The following is a 20,627-nucleotide window of genomic DNA, read 5'->3' on the forward strand; positions in this document are numbered from 1 at the left end:
TATGATCACATAATTTTATGTGACAAATACTCATACAGCATCAAAAATAAGAGATTCTTTGTTGCAGTTTCAAATAGAAGGTGAGGTGGGGTTTTTTGTTTGTTTTGTTTTGCTTTTTTTATCAGGAAATAATAAGCTGAAATTACATTTTTTTTATATTTCTATCTCTAGGACTTCCATCTCATAAATAATTAAATGATGAAAGCTTTTCCGTATTTCTACAGGCTAGAAAAATAATCAAGCCTTCTTAGTTCTCCAAAAGGCAAAACAATCCCTTGAGGAAACACAGTCAACAATGTAATGAGTTGTGAAATCTATGATTTTAATGGGTCGTTTCATTTTTGCCTGAGCTGCTTTTTCATGACTACTCTTCTAAGCTTACTAATTTCAAGGTCAAAATGTAGACAGCTGGCCTTCTGCAGTAAATTTGTAGTTAGTCCTGTGAGTATATACAGAAACTACTTATTAGAGACTGTGATTTCCCTACAAAATAAGTTTTAAAACTATTACTGCTATGACTATTAGAGGGGGTAAAAAAGGTAACTTAGGAAAGCAGTCTGGGCTAGTCAAACAAAAACATTTCAATTTATGAAAAAGACCTTATACCTAAGTATGGCTACAGTGCTAGAGGGTAAGTGCAGAAAGCAGAATATCACAGGAAACAAAGCTATTGAATTAGTACTTTAAAATACAAGAAGCTTGATTCATCATTAAAAATCAATAGCAAACCCAGAATCTGTTCTGGTTTATTGTATTTTAGATGATGTATGAGGCTCACATAGTTAATTCTCAAAGTACTTTTACTCACCTCTCCATTGAATACTTGCGACTTAACAAAATGCAAATGTATATGGTTATGAATGTGTTAAACTTTGTAAACCTAAGTCAGAATACTTACATTTTAGTAATTCAAAATAGTTTACCTATAATAGCTGTACTTTGAAAAAACTGTAAAGCTATCAATTTTTAAGGAAATGGAAGATTTTTTCCCAGTATCAGTTTCATCCAGGAGCAATTAGTTTCTAAAGAGGAAGAGGTGTCTGCTTTGCCAACTAGTGGTCACTTCACAATGCAATACTCTTTTTAGCAATGTAATGTGTCCCACATTTATTAGCAAAAAAATCAAAAGGATATTCTGCAGTTAACAAGGTGGTTATTAGTGAGAAGACACTGAAGACCTAGAGACATAAAATAATATCTTAACAAAGGACTAAACAAAACAACACTGCATACGTTGCCCAGAATTATTATGATTAATGAAGCTAAAATGTCTATTTAAACTCTCATGGCTCATTAATCAAAACATGTTTATAAGATGTCTTGAAGCTTTTGAATATAAAAAATTGTAAAGATGCATTGAAAGACATGCAAATGGTCCACTGAAAATCTTATGAAAAATCTTTTGTGAAAAAATAGCTGAAAAAAAATGAGGAAAAATACAACTATTTCCAATGAATAGTGATATATTTTCCAGTTCTTTCTCATCCCTAATCAATCCTAATTTTTGGTTTTATTTAAGATACTTTTACAATTTTTAAACACCTGAATTTAGGTTGAATCCATACTTGACTACAGTTCACTTTTTGCCATTTTTTTTGGTTTTGTGCTTAATTAAAAATTCAATGATGTTATAAATTTTCTTAAACTGCAAATATCCTATTTTGGATGTACAGACATATAATAACTTCAGACAAAGAGTTGTGCTTGCCAGATGTAAATCTATTTATCCCTCTCAACAACAGAAGAAGTGGCGATCCCACTTCATCCCTTCATTCTATATTTAGAAAGCAGGTACACTTTGACATGAGGCAGCTTAATCCCATTTAAAATGTCAGAAGTTGAAATATCAAGAGGTGTTTGAAAACTGACTTATCAGTGAGTTCCTGCCAGTCTGTTTTTGACAATTTACACTTTAGAATCAATAGGCCCTTTTGATTTCCCATTAGAAAGACATCCATCTTTCTATAGCTCAAGGATTTAATAGCAAAGGCAGACTTTGGCTGCTTTATTTCTAAAAATAATGAGCACAACTTTTACTTATCACTCACAAAACAACACAAATAAATTACAACACTGAAAAGATTTGGATGAAGTGTATTTTATACACTTGTTTATATATTTTTATTAAATTATTACAATTATTCTTTAACATTCCCTTTGAAAAATTCAGAATTTTCAATGGAATTTCACAGTATTATTGAAATTAAACAACTATCATCAGAAATCATGCTTAAAGCTCTATTCACATCAAAGGGTTCTGGATTATGCCTGTGTTAAATTCCCACCCTTGTGCCTCTCTTCTTGCAGCTGGCAACACTGGAGATCTCAGTTGTGGATATTTTTAAATCAATGCCTGATCAATGACACTAATTACCTACTTAAAATTCCAGCTGCATTTCAAAATTGTATTAGCAATACTTGCAGTATACTGCTTACACTTGCAGGGTGTTCAGTACTGCATATATTTTGTTGCATTTCAGAAGTTTTAAAATAAGAGATCATTTCAATTTATCAATAAAAAATAAATGTTGATAAAGTGGGTAAAGATACTTCTTTTATTATAATGCCCAGTATTCTTGGCAACTATTGAGTAAAATATATTTTTTCACTCTTCAGAAGTCCTTTTTCAAAGATTAAACCTTGCAGTAAAAACACTTACCTGGCAAGAATGCAAATGGTCATAACTAAGTCCTTCTCATCTTTCCTGGAGATTTAGTTAGTATTAGTTTCTAATGGTCTTTTTTTCTTTAAATTATTTTTCACAAAATTCTTGGATAATGGACTCAAAATTCTGTTTTGGATTTCAAACCTTAAAAAGTCTTGAGGATTCCTATTGAGTTTTCAGGTTCATTATGTTATTCTGAAAATTACTAATTAGGTTTGAACACAATGGATAACCTCTCCTGGGATGGATTTGTTGATGCTGGTAACAATTTTATAATTTTTTTTTATTTTGGATTTTTATTTTTTATTTTCATTTACACCTGCTTCCTCAAACAGGATTATTTAGGGTTACATTTCTCTGTGTTTATCTTCTGTCCCAAAATAATTTATTTCAAATTATCCTTTTTGGCAATGTTTTTGTGAAATTCGTTCATAACAATGTAGAATTACTATGAATCAAAAAATGTATTTTTTTCCCTGTTCCTTTGCAGGTCAGACTATTTAGCAATGATCTATTTACGTTGTCATGCAAGTGGTACAGGGGATAATCTATGAGTGAGATATCCCACAATCCACTCATGCTTCAGGCAGACAGCAACTTTAGTGTGCAGTGATGCATAGGTATCTCTGATATCAGCACCACTTCTATTCAAGTTAATTCTCTACTGAAGGATTAGAGACTACATCAGACAGAAGGTATGATAAATTTACTATAAACACCCAGTTTCTGACCTAGAATATTTGCAGAGTTGACTTTTGCAGTGGCTATCACTCCATTCCTTCAAAGCTCATATTAGATGCTAAAAAAAATCCAACCCATGCCTTACAAAAAAGGCTGAACTGAGACTCATGCATAAATGTAAATAGTGCACCCTTTATTTGCTTTTTAGACACAATCGTGATGAGCTTAATATAAAACTACACTTCAGTTGTCAAAACCAGAATAAAAAACAGGTTAATATGTAGAATAAATGACTCTATAAAATGAAGAACAACTTTTTTTTTTTTTTAGTAGATAGGAAAGGAAGGCATTTCTACCCCCCACCAAAAAAACCACCACAAAACCTCACACCAAAAAAATAAAAAACTATAATGTGAATTATTCTTAAAAGAAAAAAAAAAAACAGACAGTAGTGTTGGTAGCCTAGATAAATTCACATACTACATAAAGGAAGAGAAGTTTTTTAGCCTGAGCCAATGAAGACTGAGCAGCTTGATTTACTGATGACCTTTTACTTTCATTTAACATGGTTCATGAGTTATAATTTACAAGATAGGAAGGAAAAGCCAAGCTTATACTTGGTGCTAATTGGTACCACGTACCAATGTGACACTAGGAAAAGACCACAACAACAGCAAGCGTATTAAATAAATTATTTATAATTCTAGAATCTTCATGACACTGCAATTTAGGTTCTTAATATTTAAAATTGAAGGAGGACTGTAAAAACTGCAAAATCATATAAAGCAGTTGACATGCCATGATATTTATGGAAATTTTAGATCCTTTTTTATCCTTTGTTTAAAAGGTGAGAAAAAATAAAAAGAACACACAAATGATGGCTTTGTGGAGTATCCACATGTTCATAAATTATTTGACGTAGAAAATAACTAATGGAAATACCTTTGATCCTGCAAATGACATTAATATTAATTTTAAGATGTTGCAATCTACTGATTTCTAAACGACATGAGTACATAAAAATACATAATACTGAACTTTGTGTTACTAAACTTATAACAAAATTCTTATTTTTGCTAAATAATGACAGAGAAAAATGAGACAGACAAGTATCTAAAAAGACTACTTCTATAAAGGAGAAAAAAAATCTTCATAAAAAGTTCTACTGATTCCATTCAAATCAATTCTACTTAACTCTACCTCACTATCTACCATCATGACAATTTAACTGGTTTTAAAAAACCCTTAAAGTAAATTATCGCTTCTGTTTGTACATCAATAATCCTGCTGATGGAGCTACTTGACCTTCTTCTGCTGATTTCAGTCACTGGGAGGAGTTATCTGAACAACTCCACTGTGGGTGAAGAAAATCATAAAGTCAAGTCCACACGGTTATCTTGCAAGCTTAGCTGGTCAAAGCTGGACCACAGCAGTTTTGTGTGATATTTATACCAAGAGCAATGAATGGAATTAGTTCCAACATGGACAAGGACGTTAATGTGCAGTTATATGCTGCTCTGGACAGCAGAAATCTTTGTTATACCCACTTTCCATTCACTACATTCAAATAATTTATTACAACTTGTCTGGTTATCAGTCAAGCTCCCAGACAACAGCAAAATTGATTGAGGAAACATGGATAGATTTCATTGTTCACTGGAAATCTGAAGAAAATATAGTATCAAATATAATATAATGGGTTTATCTTACACTAATTTTCATGATCTAACACTAATTTCTGTGCCTAACTCTTTATATACAACAGCTTATAACTGAAAATTATTAATCTATAAAATAAATTATTTCTGTTTTAGAAGAAAAACAAAAGGATATATGAATGTTAGATAGAGACTGATGTTCTTCAGCTTGCCTGGAGACCAATGAAATTTATTCAAAACTGCTAAGTAACAGGATTTCACTATCAATCTCACTTCAAAAACTCTCCTCAGTTTTTTGTCTCCTGAGCAGGACCAGATTGTGACAGAAAGTTTAAAAAGTGAATGAAAATATAAGTATGCATTTTGCATACATAATGCAATTATCTGATATATCTGTGTTTTTAAGATATTATTTAATATTACATCTATCTTTAATATTGGATTTGATATAATTTTTTAAAATAAAATCCCATTAATGGATACTTTATTTCTATTCACTGGTATGGCAAAAAGATGAGACAAAGTCAAGTCAAAGTTACTTTCCACCAGTTAGACCTACTTTAGATACTAGTCAATTTAACATGAGGAGTCTGTTACTTCCCAGAGACGTATGTTTCATGAGTATCTAATTTACTTTCAGCTCTTCCATACTATTTTCTGAAGTGGCTTAGTATAGGATTTTCTGCACCTTTGAAATGATGATGTAGATTAGAGTGTAATATAATAAATATAACATAATATTATAAAGGTTATGATAGTATTTAGTTTAATTACCTGCCTATCTGACACTGAGGGAAATAGAGACTAAGATATTTATGAGAATGCCACCATTTTGTAAGGCTTTGAGATTAATTTAGCCTGGGAATTCTGAGCTCTCCATCCAGCTGAGCTGGTATGGCAGAACTGTCCCAGTGCAATGGCAGTATGAGTAGGATCATAATACAGCAAAGCACATCCTGCATGCCAGCAAACTGAGCACTAATGGGATAAGGGAAAATATTTTAAAGGAGATGGCAACAGACAGATCCTTTGCCAAACTAAAGTCTTTGAACTTTTTGTAGGGTTGTGGCAGGAAGAATGTCCTATATTTTTATATTACTTTCCTTTAGAATTGAAAAAATTAAGAATTCTTAAAAAGATAGAATTTAAGACATTCAAATTTGTTTTGAACAGCTATAATTAGTCAAGATTACATCATATGGTAAATTTTCTACCCTTTTTTCATTCAGGAAATTGTCCAAAATCTCTGATCTTGGCCCATCTAGCAATAGGTGAAAGCTTTTGAGTGCTTTTGATTTGTCAGCAAAAAAAATCCAACCCTGCCTCCTGCCTCGAACATGCAACGAAAAATCTGAGGATAATCAGATGCATCAGCACTTATGATCTATTTTTCCATCCCTCAAAATATTAAAGAAGGTGTGATCTTAAGTTAGTTATTACTGCAAAGCAGGCTTGGGAGTCAAATTCTATTATGACTCTCTAAAAGACATCACATTGATTCAAATTTTGGATAAAATTCAGCCTTTATCTAAGATTTCAAAAATATATTATTTAAAAATATCTAAACCCAAAACATCAATATGGGTATATCGAGATTTCTATTTTTTATTATATTGATTTTAATAAAGCTGATAGCATACATAAGTTGTAGCAAATTTGATTTGTGAAGTAAATTTTTATTTGATCTTGCTCTCAGCTCATTCGTTTGCTTCTAAGAGTATCTGAATATTGTAGTTCTATGCAACTTTTTGCAAAAATTGTTCTCACCTTTTTCTATTCCCATAGCTATATTTCAGGTAGCAAAACAGTCCCAAACAATTTCAACAACAAAATACCCTTATTACCATTTCCTTGCTTCTTCTGTGCATTTCACCATAATTTGAATTTGCTAATCCACAGAAGTTCTCACACATGAAATAGCTCTGGTTGAAACCTTTTGTTATGCTTTGTTATGCTTGAATGAGTTTTGACGACAAAGTGGGAATTCGGTTTCTGGAAATACCTGTATGAATATTCCTAACTCCTCATAAATGTTCATGAAAGTACAATGCTCTGTAAATATCTAAAATATTTATAAATATTTTATCTTATTTACTTACTCTCCTTAGGAGTAATTTACTACTTTCTTTCTTTCTTTCTCCCATACACCCTTTTGCAATATCAGAATCACACCACAAACACACACACACAAACCCAAAACAAAGCAAAACAAAATGAGCATAAATTTAACTTTAGACATTAATGAAATACTACTGCTTCAAATCCTGCCATCACTGAAGCTAGTGTAAACGTGATAATTTCTTAAAACTTGTAGTGCACCTACAATACCATACACAACTTTTATATGTGCCCGTAGATTTTCATTAAGGTATTTAAAACAGGTGTTAAAAACATTTTCTGTAGAAAAAGTGAATCTGTACAATGGTATTAAAAACCATTTCATAATTAATATGTTGAGAGATTGATAGCAACGTTCTCACTGAAAGCCCTAATTAGTGCAGTAGTTAAAGGAAAAAAAAAAAATCTATGATTTCTTCCTTAGAAATGGAATGGTACAGGGATTTCACTGACAATACTGCAGTACACATAAGGACTTTAATGCATAAGTTACTGCAGCCACTGCTTATTTTATTTAGTTTAAAAATAAAAGATTTAGACTGCCATTTTTGCCTTTTTCCCAACACACTTACTGAAGTCAGGTAAGTCATAAAAATCTAAGCCATGATGTCAGCTGGATCAACTTAGATTTGCTGTTAATTTATAGAAGCACGATAGTTACCAGCAGATTGGATCTTTTTCATTCTAGCTTTGTTTTCTTATTGCTTGCACTAAAGCAAAATATCAGCCTTAATGAATTTTATTTGCGTACTAATGAAATTGAGGTAGTAAGCTCTTTCTAATTACCTTTTGGTCACTAACAAACCTAGCTGTTTTTTAATGTCTTCTTTTTTGTTTTAATTTTTAGCATTAGATTATGCAGGTTAAACTGTTTCTTAAAAAAACCCTGAAAATTGCCGAAAAATAGACCTTTCTTCTTATTGTGTGAGGAATGTTCTTTTTTCTTTAACTGTTTCCTTAATGTTTTCTTTAACTACTGGTAGGTAGAATTAATTTATCCATTTTGACTTACTTAGTGCAAGTTCTCAAGAAGTGATTAAAATATAACGTTTTATACCAAAAAAAAAAAAAAAAAAAAAGGTGGAGTTTACAGTACCATATTGAATAAACTACCCTTTAAATGTTCTTTGTACTAAAAAAAATGCAATAAGGTGTATTTGATATTCAGTGAAATAGTAGGGTAAAGATTAATGAAAGAGACAAAGAAGCCCCATATACATACCAGAGAAAAAACAGAACTGGTAGCTGTTAAAGCATTCAAGTTTCCAGGCGACTTCTGAAAATCTGGCAATGTAGGCTGACAGCATAATTAAAATACATAGGTTTCCTCCTACTTCAGGGAAAGAGAAAGCTGTAAGCCAGATTTTTTTGCTATTTAACAACTTATATATTTAATTTTCTTCTGTCGTATTCTAATCAAATAATTGTATGTGAATATGGGGCAAGGCAATCACAGCCAAATCGCTGTCCAGCTCATTTAGCTGTGCAAATATCAAGGCTCTTCCATGGGTATGTGTACTCCTGTAGAACAACTGTCTTCTGAATTTTTTACCTCTAAAGTTGCAAAAGTTCATTAATTCAAAAGAAGGTCCACGTTCTTGGGTATAAGGGTTCACAGTCCCGTTAATAAATCTTTTCCAGTGGGTTTGGAATGGTGAATGAGAAGACTTTGTGTATGTACAACCAGCATGAAATACTGATCCCACTACAGACCCTGACCTCAACAATGACACAACCTTCTCCCTTTCTGGCAGAGGGTTCTCCCACAGATCATGCTTGGGAGATAATATGTCAAGAAACATTCTATACTTGCAGATGGAGTAAACCACCTGTAATGCCAAACTTCAGCTGACTATTCATCATACAAATTATTGGCAAACAGTGAACAGAGGCACATCCTTGATGGTCCAGGTTAGATATTGGTACTTATGGTTCCTATCACCAGTCCTAGTAGGCATGCTCTGCATGCTGGCCATTTTTTCCGTTCTTTTGAGATGCCTCATTTCTCCCTGTAAAGAAGCGTGTGTTACTTATCTATTTTATGCAAAAGAAAAAAAAATGTACTCTCTCTCCTTTGGACCAAGTGCCTACTTTTAAGACATACAAATCCTTAAATGCTTCTGTCCCCACCTGGCTTTTTCAAGCCTTTTGCAGATCTGAGAGCTTACCAAAAACCAGTTCTTTCCTTCTTTTTGTTTGTTTGGGGTTCTTTTTGTGGGTGTTTTTTTGGTTGTTGGGGTTTTTTTCCCTTTTGTTTCTTTTAGCCTCATATGGAAAGATACACAAAAAACTCCACCTCCCCTAAATATTTTTTTTTTGTATCACCTATTCACAGTAGTGGAACCAGCATAGAAAAACAGTCTAGTTTTTCCACAAGGCTTTTGGGATCCAGAATTTTACAACACAGTTCAGTGGTAAATTATATAGCTATATGGACAGTAAGAACTCCTTTCTTCTGTTTGTATATACAAAAACTTCATTACTTCTTTTTGCTAGAGAACATGCTAATGGTGAATTGCTGACTCAGCTCAACTCCCGGTTTAATTTCAGAGTCACGACTTTGTAGAATACAGTTCCTGTCTGATAAGTATGACCTCCATTCCTTTTTCAAAATGCTTTGTAACTCACCCTGTTAAAGTCCTTATTTGAAAAAGTAAATTGATTACCATGTCTCTGCATAATTTCTTTGCCACAATTTGCTATTTCACCAATCTTCATGTCATTTAAGCATTTCATAAATGATTTGTGTTTACTTGTCTATAATCAATAAAAGTATTGAACAGCTGGCCTTAGAGTTTCCTCTGAACTTCTGTGGAAACACCATTATACAGTCACGATAAACGGTTTTTGAGATCAAATAGCTAGATCTTAATCTGTTTAATTTGGAATGTATTGATATTGTGCTGTTATTTAAAATTAGAAAGTCGTACAACATCAGGCCAAAAGTCAAATTCCACATATAATAAATCCCTGCATTTATGTCTACTAACCTCAAATAATTAAATCAGGGTTTTATAAGATCTGTTTTTCCATTAAAATTGTTTGACTGCTATTAGTGTTTGGTTTTTTTACTTAATTCTTGTTACTTGACTCTTTTATCTACTTATCCATTATTGCAAGCAGAGCTGATGTCAAAGTAACTAGCAGTTAGCAGGAGTATTCATTTGCTGTGGTTGAGTATTGAATATTTGCAAAGCTTCAGGAAACCAATGCACTAATAATAATTAAAAGTTTGAAGAACACTTAACAAGTTATTCCTAGATGTTTTCACTTTCTTTAGCTGCTAATAGATTGCAAAAACTTTTTTGTCATCATCTAGTTCAACCACATTATCCTTGTCCTTTACAAACAGAGAGACAGAACATAATCGCAGTTAGCTGTTTTACTAATCTGTCTCTGCTGTCACCATTTTCATTATGTCTTCATTTAAGCTCCATACTGTACTTTTTTTAAACTATGGCATTCTCACCTCAAGCACTTTAACATTTCCTGTTAATTTTCTAAATTTAGTAAACACAAAGCTATATGGTTAAAGAACTATTCCCCCTTTCAGTGCAACTTCCCACATTCCTAATAAATTTCCTGCTAATTTCCACCTTTTCTTTGCCAATTGAAACAGTGTAGTTTTATATACATATTTGTTTTATTTCTTTACTGATTAATGACAACAATTTGACTCCTAAGTAATCTGTGTAAAAACACCGTACTTTTTCCTGTGTAAATTGTGTTAAATTTTCCCTAATTTTGTCATTTTGAGAATCAAGTATATATTTGACTAGAATCATAATCTGTCTGTCTAAATTGAATGTCAGGTCACAATCACTCCCAAACACTAACTTTGGCTGAATGAATTATTTGGTTTTATTCAAAGCAGAGAATTATCTGTATTAAAGGCAAACCCATTTACAATTATCAGACAATTTATTTTGAAAGTGTAATGATGTGCTCATTGCTTCCATGAGATCACTGACAACACAGCAATCCAAGTCATATTCTCCTAGTAACAGATCTTTTTTTCCGGTCTATATAGTGTAACAATCATTTCTTGTGTGGCTAAACCCATTTGTTTATAAACACATTTGTAAAATTACTTGCTTTGTTCTACCCCAATAAAACTTTCATGTAGCTACAAATATAGTTAGGTTTTCCCTTGAAAATTCACAGAAAAGAGTGAAATACAGATTCAGTATAGAAAAAGTATTCCTTGTTCCATAGCAAGTACTGAGCCTCTACTCTCACTGAAAAAAAAGAAAATATAAGTTAAAACTAATTTGTTTAAGATTAATTTACTGAAGAATGAAGAAATTTTTCATCTCACCTCATCGACACAATTCTATAGAATTACATCTGAATGAATCAAAAGGTACCTAACCAAACAGTCTGGTCATAAGTTATTAAACCAACAAAATATTTGAACATGACAAATGAATAAGACATTCAAATCTGTAACCTGTTGAGTAATGTGAACCTGAGGTACGCGGAATGAGAAGGCAGAGAGCTAGCAATCTTCTAATGAGGCAACCTACTGCTTTGTATCTACATGAGATGGAAAGATACCAGACATAAAGCTATGAGCACTTCTAATGTGTGCACACAATGCAGGACAATGTGAAGGAAATGATAAATCTAAAAAATGCGTGCTAACATGGTACAAACAACTTCATAGCACATGAAAAGAGCCAAATCGAATACGTTTTTAAATGTACATTTTTGGGAAGACCAATATACTGTTTGATGAGAACTCATGTTAATTAAGATTCTAAGAGCGCATATTACTTCAAATTAAGGCAAGTCCTTCTATAATATACAATTTTCTTTAATATCACAACTTCATTCAAAACACAGTTCATGTTTACCAAATTTGTACACTAGGATAATGAAATAGATCGGGATATTCCTTCTTTACTACAGAGTTTCTATCTATCAGTACATAACAAATGTTTCAGTAAATCATGGTGATCCAAGAAGAGAGATGGTTTTGGCAGTGTAAAGTATTCTTAAGATTTAATTTACATACTTATCAATTATATGCATTGATATAAAATATAATAATTAAATATATGAGTGGAACTGAATGTATTTGAATGGCTCTAAATAACCAGCATGGTTTTAATTTCCTGAATTAATGCTGAATTATTAGATTGTGACTTAAGACACAATATTTCAGTGAGGTCTCCCAGGACTACGCCTTTGAATCAGTTTCTTTCTTGCTTCCTCATGGGTAATAATTAAACACAATTCAGTGTCCATAGAAGCTCCTTCTTCCATAAACCTGTATAGCAGGTCCAGCTACTGTGTGCTCATATTGTCAGACAGCTTACCAATGGGTGGTAAGTTGAGCTTCGTAACTTCCTTGAACCTAAACTATACTGTGGATCATGGTTGGTTTACAAACACCAGACAAAGATGATTTGAAACAATAACATATGCTCTTGGATACCTAAGCTGATTTCATTTCAACCCAGACTTTAGCTGTTTTTAAAGCTATAATTTTAAAACAGAGTATTATTTTTAGGTATATTAACAAGTGGGATTTTGTTTACCAGTAACACCATATTGCAACATTTTAATAAAATCCTTCCTAAAGATATTTATTCCTCGCTAGCATTAGCACTGTGATGTTAAGACCAAGAACCTTGCTAGTATGCTGGCAAAAAAAAGAAGAAAAATTGCCTTAAGTATGTTATTGATAGGAATGACTGAGCTTCTGGATACTTGCTTAATGAGGCTGATGACTGAGATTTCTCAGTATTTCAAAGTTAATTTTTATCTTTTTAATATTCAATGTACTTACATGTATTTTTTAACATGACTTTTGAACATAATTACTTATTACAAATAGGCCACAAACACAGCACAAAGTCTAATGTGATATGACTTGACAGCTTAAATTCAGGTTTTTTGACATATTTTATATAATCTAACAGATACTGTCAAAAAGCTTCAGAATAAATGTCCTTCACACAGAAAGTATGATCACCATTGTCATTAGGAACAGAAAACATGTTTACAGTAATTAACAGAAATTCATCATTTCTCATCCCTACTGTATTCTTGACACAGAATATAAGATTTGTGTTATCACTAAACTTCAGATGAAATTGGTAATCTTCAGGTCTTCTGATGTATACCCAAGTGTTTAAACGTTTTAGCTACATGTCAGAAAAGACAAAAATAAAAATGCTATCAAAGTTTAATTGCATTTAACAAAAGAAAGTGTCTCATACTTGACCAAAAAGACTGAAGATATATGTTTAATTATTATATCAAAGAAAATTAGAAATCATACGGAGCTTTCAGTAGAGGTATAACATAAATAATAACCTAACAGGCAAGTTTCCTTCACTTTGGACCATATGCCAGTTATATGTTTTGCCACAGTCTCAGTGAATAAGCATAATAAAATACTAGGCTCAGTGAAGAAATAAAATTACAATAATCAAGATTTTAAATTGCCAGGACAAAGAGAAAACAGTTTCTCAAAAATATTTCTTGAATATCTGGTCCTGTCTTTCCAAATTTAATCTGCATTTACCCTTATTTCCTTAGAGAATGATGTACAATGACATTCATATGTTTGCACTTCTATTTGTCCTCTAAAGGAAAAGAAATTATTTATGTTATTATTGTCTGGTTAAGAAACAAAATTAATTTAAATTTTGCTTCAGGAGTAGGCACAAATATATGTCCAAAGCTGTCTACATTTTATGCTGGAAAATCACAAGAAGATTTTGATTTCAATGAGGATGAATCCTTTACACTAAAATTACTAAAACGTTCACAAGTGTCTGCAAGTGTAATTTTACCATGAAAAACTTAGTGTACCTGGCAAAATGGATTCTTTGAGACTGTTTTACCTTCCCATTCTCCTGAAGACAACAAACTAACTCTCTCCAGCCCCAATAACCCAGAATATGCTTCACTATGTATCATTTCAACGTTGTGCAGAGGTACAAAAATGCTTAAAAAAACTGTAAAAAAAAATAACACCAATCAACCAATAAAATTCACTCACCCTCTCTTCGATTAAGCCTTGCAAATCCAGGGCTGTGACTGCTAGACAGCTCTGATGAACTGCTGAATGATGACTGAGGCAAAGCAGACACCAACTGATCATCACAATTATCTGCCAGTGAAAAATATCACATTCAGGTTAATATAATGAACACCACTTACTGGAGCTGCAACCAAAGAGAACAGTAGAAAAATATCTGAATTAACCTTGTGTCTGAGAGCAGCACATCTCTAAATACTTTCTGTTGCTGTATTATATGTAAAAGTATCAGTACTGAGGCAGCATTTCCGTGTGTGTCGTCGTTTCCCCCCCCCACCCCTTTTTTAACCCAGTATTTCATGAGACTACCAGGGTAAATTTGTTATGTTCTTCAACTGGCTGTACTTGCCCACTTCTAACCTAACTGCTGAGATCATACTGGTAAATTTTTCACAGCTCGCTCACAATCATTTACATGGAGAGCAACTGATACCTTCTAGTCCTGGTTGTATCATGGAGCTACAACCTCGGCACGTGCTCTTTATTTTCTTTAGACCTGATGCCAGCACAAGTCTGTGCAATTACATCTAATGTGCAATCACATTAAATACAGTTATTTCTTCAAAAAAAATGCTGAACCAAATGAGATAAAGAATAATTTCATCCTTTTTAAGCCCTGTAAGAATGAAAAAATGGAAAATCTTTTGCTTTGCCAATGGTATGCGTGTTTGATAAAGACACAGCACAAAATCCTTATCACACAGTTATTAGTATGCAAGTCCTAACATCATACAGAATGAAACTTGAGTGTTTCAGAAAAAGACTTAACTGCAGTTCACAATCAATGGTGCATAAGCAAGCAAATGCTAATCAATACTTTGGATGTTAAATGCCTCTCCAGCTCAATTACTGTACAGGGCATGTGTTCATTCCTCATTTAAATTTGAAAAATATAAATTGAGAATCAATATCTGTTTTAGTTTTACCTAAAAGAAGACCTAAAAGAAGACTGACTTTAAAATACTAGAATAAGTGTAAGCAAGTCTTTCCCTAGCTATACTGTCCTGGAATCTGTTGTGTAGAAAATTAGAGGAAATTATGCAAACTATTAGTCTTTACAAAATGTTTCTTTTTTAGGACAAACACATTCTGTGGATGCAACTGATAAGTGACAACTCACAGGTGAGTCCTTCACAGAGAGCTACTTACACTGCTGATGCAAGGGAGTGTTTCAAGTACCACTGATCTTTTTTCTACTGTCAAAGCCTACATTGTTAGCCTAGATATCAAGATTAAAATTAAGAGGAGAGAATAGAAAGGCATTGTCCCCCAAATCTGATTTAGAATCATAGAATCATAGAATCACAGAATGGTTTGGGTTGGACAGGACCTTTGAAGATCGTCTAGTCCAGCCTCCTTGCAATGAACAGGGATGCTCAGTCCAACCTGACCTTGAATGTTTCCATGGATGGGGCATCTACCACTTCTCTGGGCAACCTGTTCCAGTGTTTCACCACCCTCATCATAAAAAATTTCTTCCTTATATGTAGTCTAAATCTACCCTCTTTTAATTTAAAACTATTACCCCTTGTCCTATCACAACAGGCCCTGCTAAAAATTCTGTCCCCATCTTTCTTATAAGCCCCCTTTAAGTATTGAAAGACTGCAATAAGGTGTCCCTGAAGCCTTCTCTTCTGCAGGTTGAACATCCCCAACTCTCTCAGCCTTTCCTCATAAATGTTCCATCCCTCTGATCATTTTTATGGCCCTTCTCTGGACCTGCTCCACCAGGTCCATGCCTTTCCTATATTGACGAGTCCAGAGCTGGATGCAGCAGAATGTCTCATCACATTCATATGCCTCATATTTTCAACTTTGCTCTTTTGGTGAAGGGTGGCTTGTGTTATGAAATTAATCACTAGGAATAAGACCATGTGATTAATACTTACAAACATTAGCAGATAAACAACAGCAGATAGACTATTTTTAACACCCTTGGGTCTAAGTTTTCACAACTTTTTAATTCAGAAGAAAAAAAAAAAAACATTTCCACTGTGTGGATGAGACAGTTGCCTTTGCATTATTTGCTTCTGCTGACTACACTTTTCACCTTTTTTCCTCCTAATGTACAAGTTAGAAAGCAATCAGTGGTACTGCATTATTCTGCCTAGATGGACTACTACACATGTTTCTGAAAATATAATCTGCACAGCATGACAATTTTATATGGTTTCACATACAGTGGAAGACATACTACACAATGAAACACTGTTTGAATTTAGTGCTTTCCTACATGCTACTGGTCAGCTGTTCATTTCTCTTCGACACCCTTCCTCTGTACAGCAGAATAGATCTCACTGCTGAAGTTGATCTAGGGCTTTCTAGGGATATTTCACATAGCTTCTCCAGGCTAAAGGAATACTTAAGTAGTGTATTTTAATATGATTTTTAAAATAAAGAATTTATTTAAAAGCTATGCATCATATAGCTTTTATTCGATTTTTCTGTTAATTTTTTTTTCTTTTTTAAACAATAGCTAAGGATACAAAAAATGTAAACAAACCATAGGTTTCTGTAATATGTACCAAAATCTGGTATCAAATAAGGCTTTATGAAGGAAAGAATATATATTTAATTGTGTGATGCTGATGTAGAGACCTTTTGGTAAATAAAATCAAGCTCAGGCCTACACAGTCATTGTACAGCAACTGTACAATGAGAAGAGCAAGGAAAAACAGTGAAATGCCAGGGTTGGCTAATGCAGTATACTCACATGAGCTGTAACAGTTGCTATTTAAGAAACAATGTCTGAAAAGAGTAGTATTCAAAAGACAGAAAGGCATTACTCTGGGAATAAGAGGTGAAAAGCTGGTGCGCAACTGGTAAAAAAAAAGAAAAAGCAAGAATGTGCAAATGAGGGAAAGGATATATAAACAAAAATATATTACCTATTCCATCACCAAATGAAAAAAGTTATTCAACTTATATAAGGCATGCCTTTCCATATACCCTAATTCCAGTGCAGATTTAATCAAATTTTATAGGAATTTTATAGGAATAAAACTGTAAATGCTGCATGTACAAAGTATGCCCATCATTTTTCTTCCAGCTTCAAGTACTATCTCATTATGCAAATTCTGAGTAAACCAAGAAATTATTTATACAGTGCCATAATTTACATAGATCATGCCATATGATCTACAACAGATGGAGTTCAAATAGGATATCACATAGTAAAGCAGTTATCATAGTTATGTTTATAACACTATGGTTGATCAAATAAATTTTGTGTCTTCAACCAAAGCAGCAGCTTGCTAAAATAAAAATAGTAATAAAAATAGTAGGATACTGGGACAACCTGAGATTTTTTTCTTCAGGATGCATAAGTGTATATTTTCATTTCCATGTCGTGAAAAAAACATAATGTCATTTACAGGCACAAACCTCCTTTTTTCTTTTGCAACATCAAGAATATATGGCGCTGATTTTAGTTTGAATGTAACAGTCAGGCTGCTGTTTGTCATCTAAATTTTCAGCTTGGTGAATAATATAGACTCACAGATTGTCATGCGTTTCAATTTGAGTGCAAATTTTCTCTGAATAAGCAAATGTCAGAGTCCAGAGCTTAGTTACTACAAGTCGACATGCATTCTGTTCATAATTATCTAAAAAGTGCATGTATTACATTGAGACATTCACTTTATTCAACACATATCTTAATTCAAACTAAAAAATCCCAACACAAGAGCATACACAAATTAACATACTATAATTTCACTTATTTAACTTTTTAATGAAATTAATTCCAGCTATTATATTGTTGTATACACTTTTTCCCTTAAAATTTGGCTTACTCAAAACTTTCTCAACAAACAAGCACTACCAATTTCTTAATAAACTATTGAACTTCTGGTAAAGCAGGACATAGGTAGCAAAGAAGGAAAAAAGATTATAATGATTGACTTCCCTAAAAAACTATTAAGTTCTTCAGGTTTATCCAGGATCCAAAGGAAACAATGAGTGCCTAATGAGCATAGCAATAAATATTTTAATGCTAACAAAAAAAAATCTGTTCCAGTAAGCCACATGAAAACAAAATAAAACAACAACAACAAAAACAAAAACAAATCAAAGAAAGTTTAGCAATCTTTCCTCAATTAGGGAAAACTAAACACCTAATCATCAGACAAGTAGACTAGCTAGGAACAACTGGAAATGCAGTTTTAGTGGAACAGAACAGAAGAAATAACAATTCTGGGAGTCTCTAAGAAGTTTATTAATGTTCATCTTTCCCATGCAGGTGCAGCTGCAATGCTTAGGAAGCAACTTTGCTGCCATTAATACATTCAGATTTGAATAAATCAATATTTGTGATCAAAAATTTCATGAAAAGGAGTGAGGCTCTTAAAAATAAGAGACATGTCATATTGTATCAACAGGACTAGTACTTGCTAAAACCTCAAAAAAAGGTGCCACAAAATGTACTCTCCAATAGGTGTTTATTAAATCTATGATTCAGTCATGTGGACTTCAAAGCGTTGCTTTTCCTGGTACTGTGAAGACCAAATATCCTCGAGCCCATCTACTGTTTTTAAGAGAAGATATTTAATTTTCCCTAGGAATGAGCACATATCTCGCTTTACTTAATAGAACCTTTAAATATGTTAATTGTGGTAATTTAGTCTTCAGTCCATGTGCAGGCTTGTAATTAGTTTCAAAAGATTCATTGCATTTAATGAGATTCATGTGACATAGATAAAAAGAGATGTGCCCCTCTCCTTTTGCTGAGAGGTATTGACCATTATGCTGATCCTCATTATGGTGAACTCTTCATCAATGAGGATAAGAATAATGAGGAGAAGTCAAGTTGATAGATTTACAGACAATTAGATCAGGTTAGTTTCAGGCCTTCTAGCTACACAATATGCAATGTCACTTAATGTGAAACTGGTCTGTGGTTCCTGCTGCTGCTGCTATATGCTTCCACTTGCATTTGTTTCCTGACCAGGAATATGCTATTTCTGTTCAGAGAGCCTAAGCACTTATTCATCTTGGGTCTACTGCTGCTCGTTTGCAGGTAAGAGTTTAAAAACCACCAACTAGAAAAGTTTTACTGTTTCATACATGCCTCTATGAGCACCTTGAAGCAGTTCTTAGCCACTAGTGTTTCCCTTTTCCACTCTTCAATTAATTTTGTGGGATATTTTTAGACATTTAACAGTTGGACTCGATGATCTTAAGGGTCTTTTCCAATCTTAATGATTCTGTGATTCTACGATTTCCACATATTCCATTTGAACTGCATATAGGAACCACAGAAGCTCATAGGGCTTTGCTTTGCTGAAGTTTTCTAGCCGTTTTCGGCTGCTTAGTACTTTGAAAAATGTTAACCCTTCAAGTTGAAATTTTATTCCTGATTGGCCCAGGCTGTCTTTTTGTTGTGGTTTGGGGTTTTCTCTGTTTTTTGTTTATTTTTTTTTTTTTTTGTTTAAACATGAGTTTTCATGAATAGATTTCAGCTATTCTTTGGAGGCGGGTGGAGGGAGAAGGAGAGGAGCTGATTGACCAAGATAAAAAAAAAAAGAAAAGTCTTTAGGCTGTTGTAACAGTTTGTCTGTGAATGTAACAAATGATTTATCAAGGAGATAACCTTCATGGCAGAGCTGATTCTTTCTTGAATTTGAAACAAAATCTTCCAGTTTTCTGTAAAATTGTTAGCCTTTGCAGACCGTGGTTCACACAAATTCAGCACAGAATTCTGACACTTAGCTGTCAATTTTTCCTAATATACAATTCACATCAAACATGTGATGTTTACCTTAATAAACATGCAATGCCACATTTCCTTCCTTTCAAGGAGCCATCCCCATTTCACAATTGCAGTTATATCATGCCAAGGAGGGATCAAGAACAGGAAGTGAGTACAAAAAGCCAAATTTCCTCTGTGCTCGCTGACTACTTTACTGTTGTCCAGGGGCATGAAAGACTTTTTGTGACTGAACACAGAGAACTTAAAAGCCAGACCAGAGGGAAGCAGATAAAGACTGTAGTTAGATAGATCAGAATTTCATGATAAAGGACTGGAAGAGATATAAAATTCTGTTTCCAAACCCAGACATTTGCAAAGATTCACACCTTGCAATAAAACTTCAATAGCTGGCATGGTTCTTACAGCTGGGAATTATGCTTTCCTTAGGTATTTATTTATTTATTTATTTTTACTTTTTATTTTGTCTGACTTCACAAACCACTTTTGTTCCATAGTTTAGGAAAAAGCACAAAAATCACAGGGAAATCTTCTAATTAGTTTTAAGAAAGTGAAACAAAGGACTTCCTTGTTCTCAATACCCAGAAATCAGTGAGGAGTCAAAAATTCTTGTCTTAGTGGATGTTAAAGATACATTGATAATAACTGAGTTAACTCACTACTGATTCTCTTGGTCATTTCTAGAAACCTTCAGTCTATAACCCAATGCAAGTGAAGTCCTGTCACTAAAACTTAACTCCTAAT

At 33.2% G+C, this 20,627-nt stretch overlaps 1 protein-coding gene across 1 annotated transcript in view; it reads right to left on the reverse strand.

The window, feature by feature from the left end:
• Nucleotides 1-20,627, reverse strand: part of CNTNAP4 (contactin associated protein family member 4) — a gene marked incomplete at both ends in the record, with an annotated part of 249,960 nt that overhangs the window by 192,835 nt on the left and 36,498 nt on the right. Inside the window, one exon of the mRNA XM_082337582.1 lies at nucleotides 14,138-14,248. Within this exon, the coding sequence (XP_082193708.1) occupies nucleotides 14,138-14,248 (111 nt within the window). The remainder of the gene's footprint in view (nucleotides 1-14,137; nucleotides 14,249-20,627) is intronic.

This window comes from Platalea leucorodia, assembly GCF_965183815.1.
Source record: "Platalea leucorodia genome assembly, chromosome: Z".
Taxonomy (NCBI): domain Eukaryota; kingdom Metazoa; phylum Chordata; class Aves; order Pelecaniformes; family Threskiornithidae; genus Platalea; species Platalea leucorodia.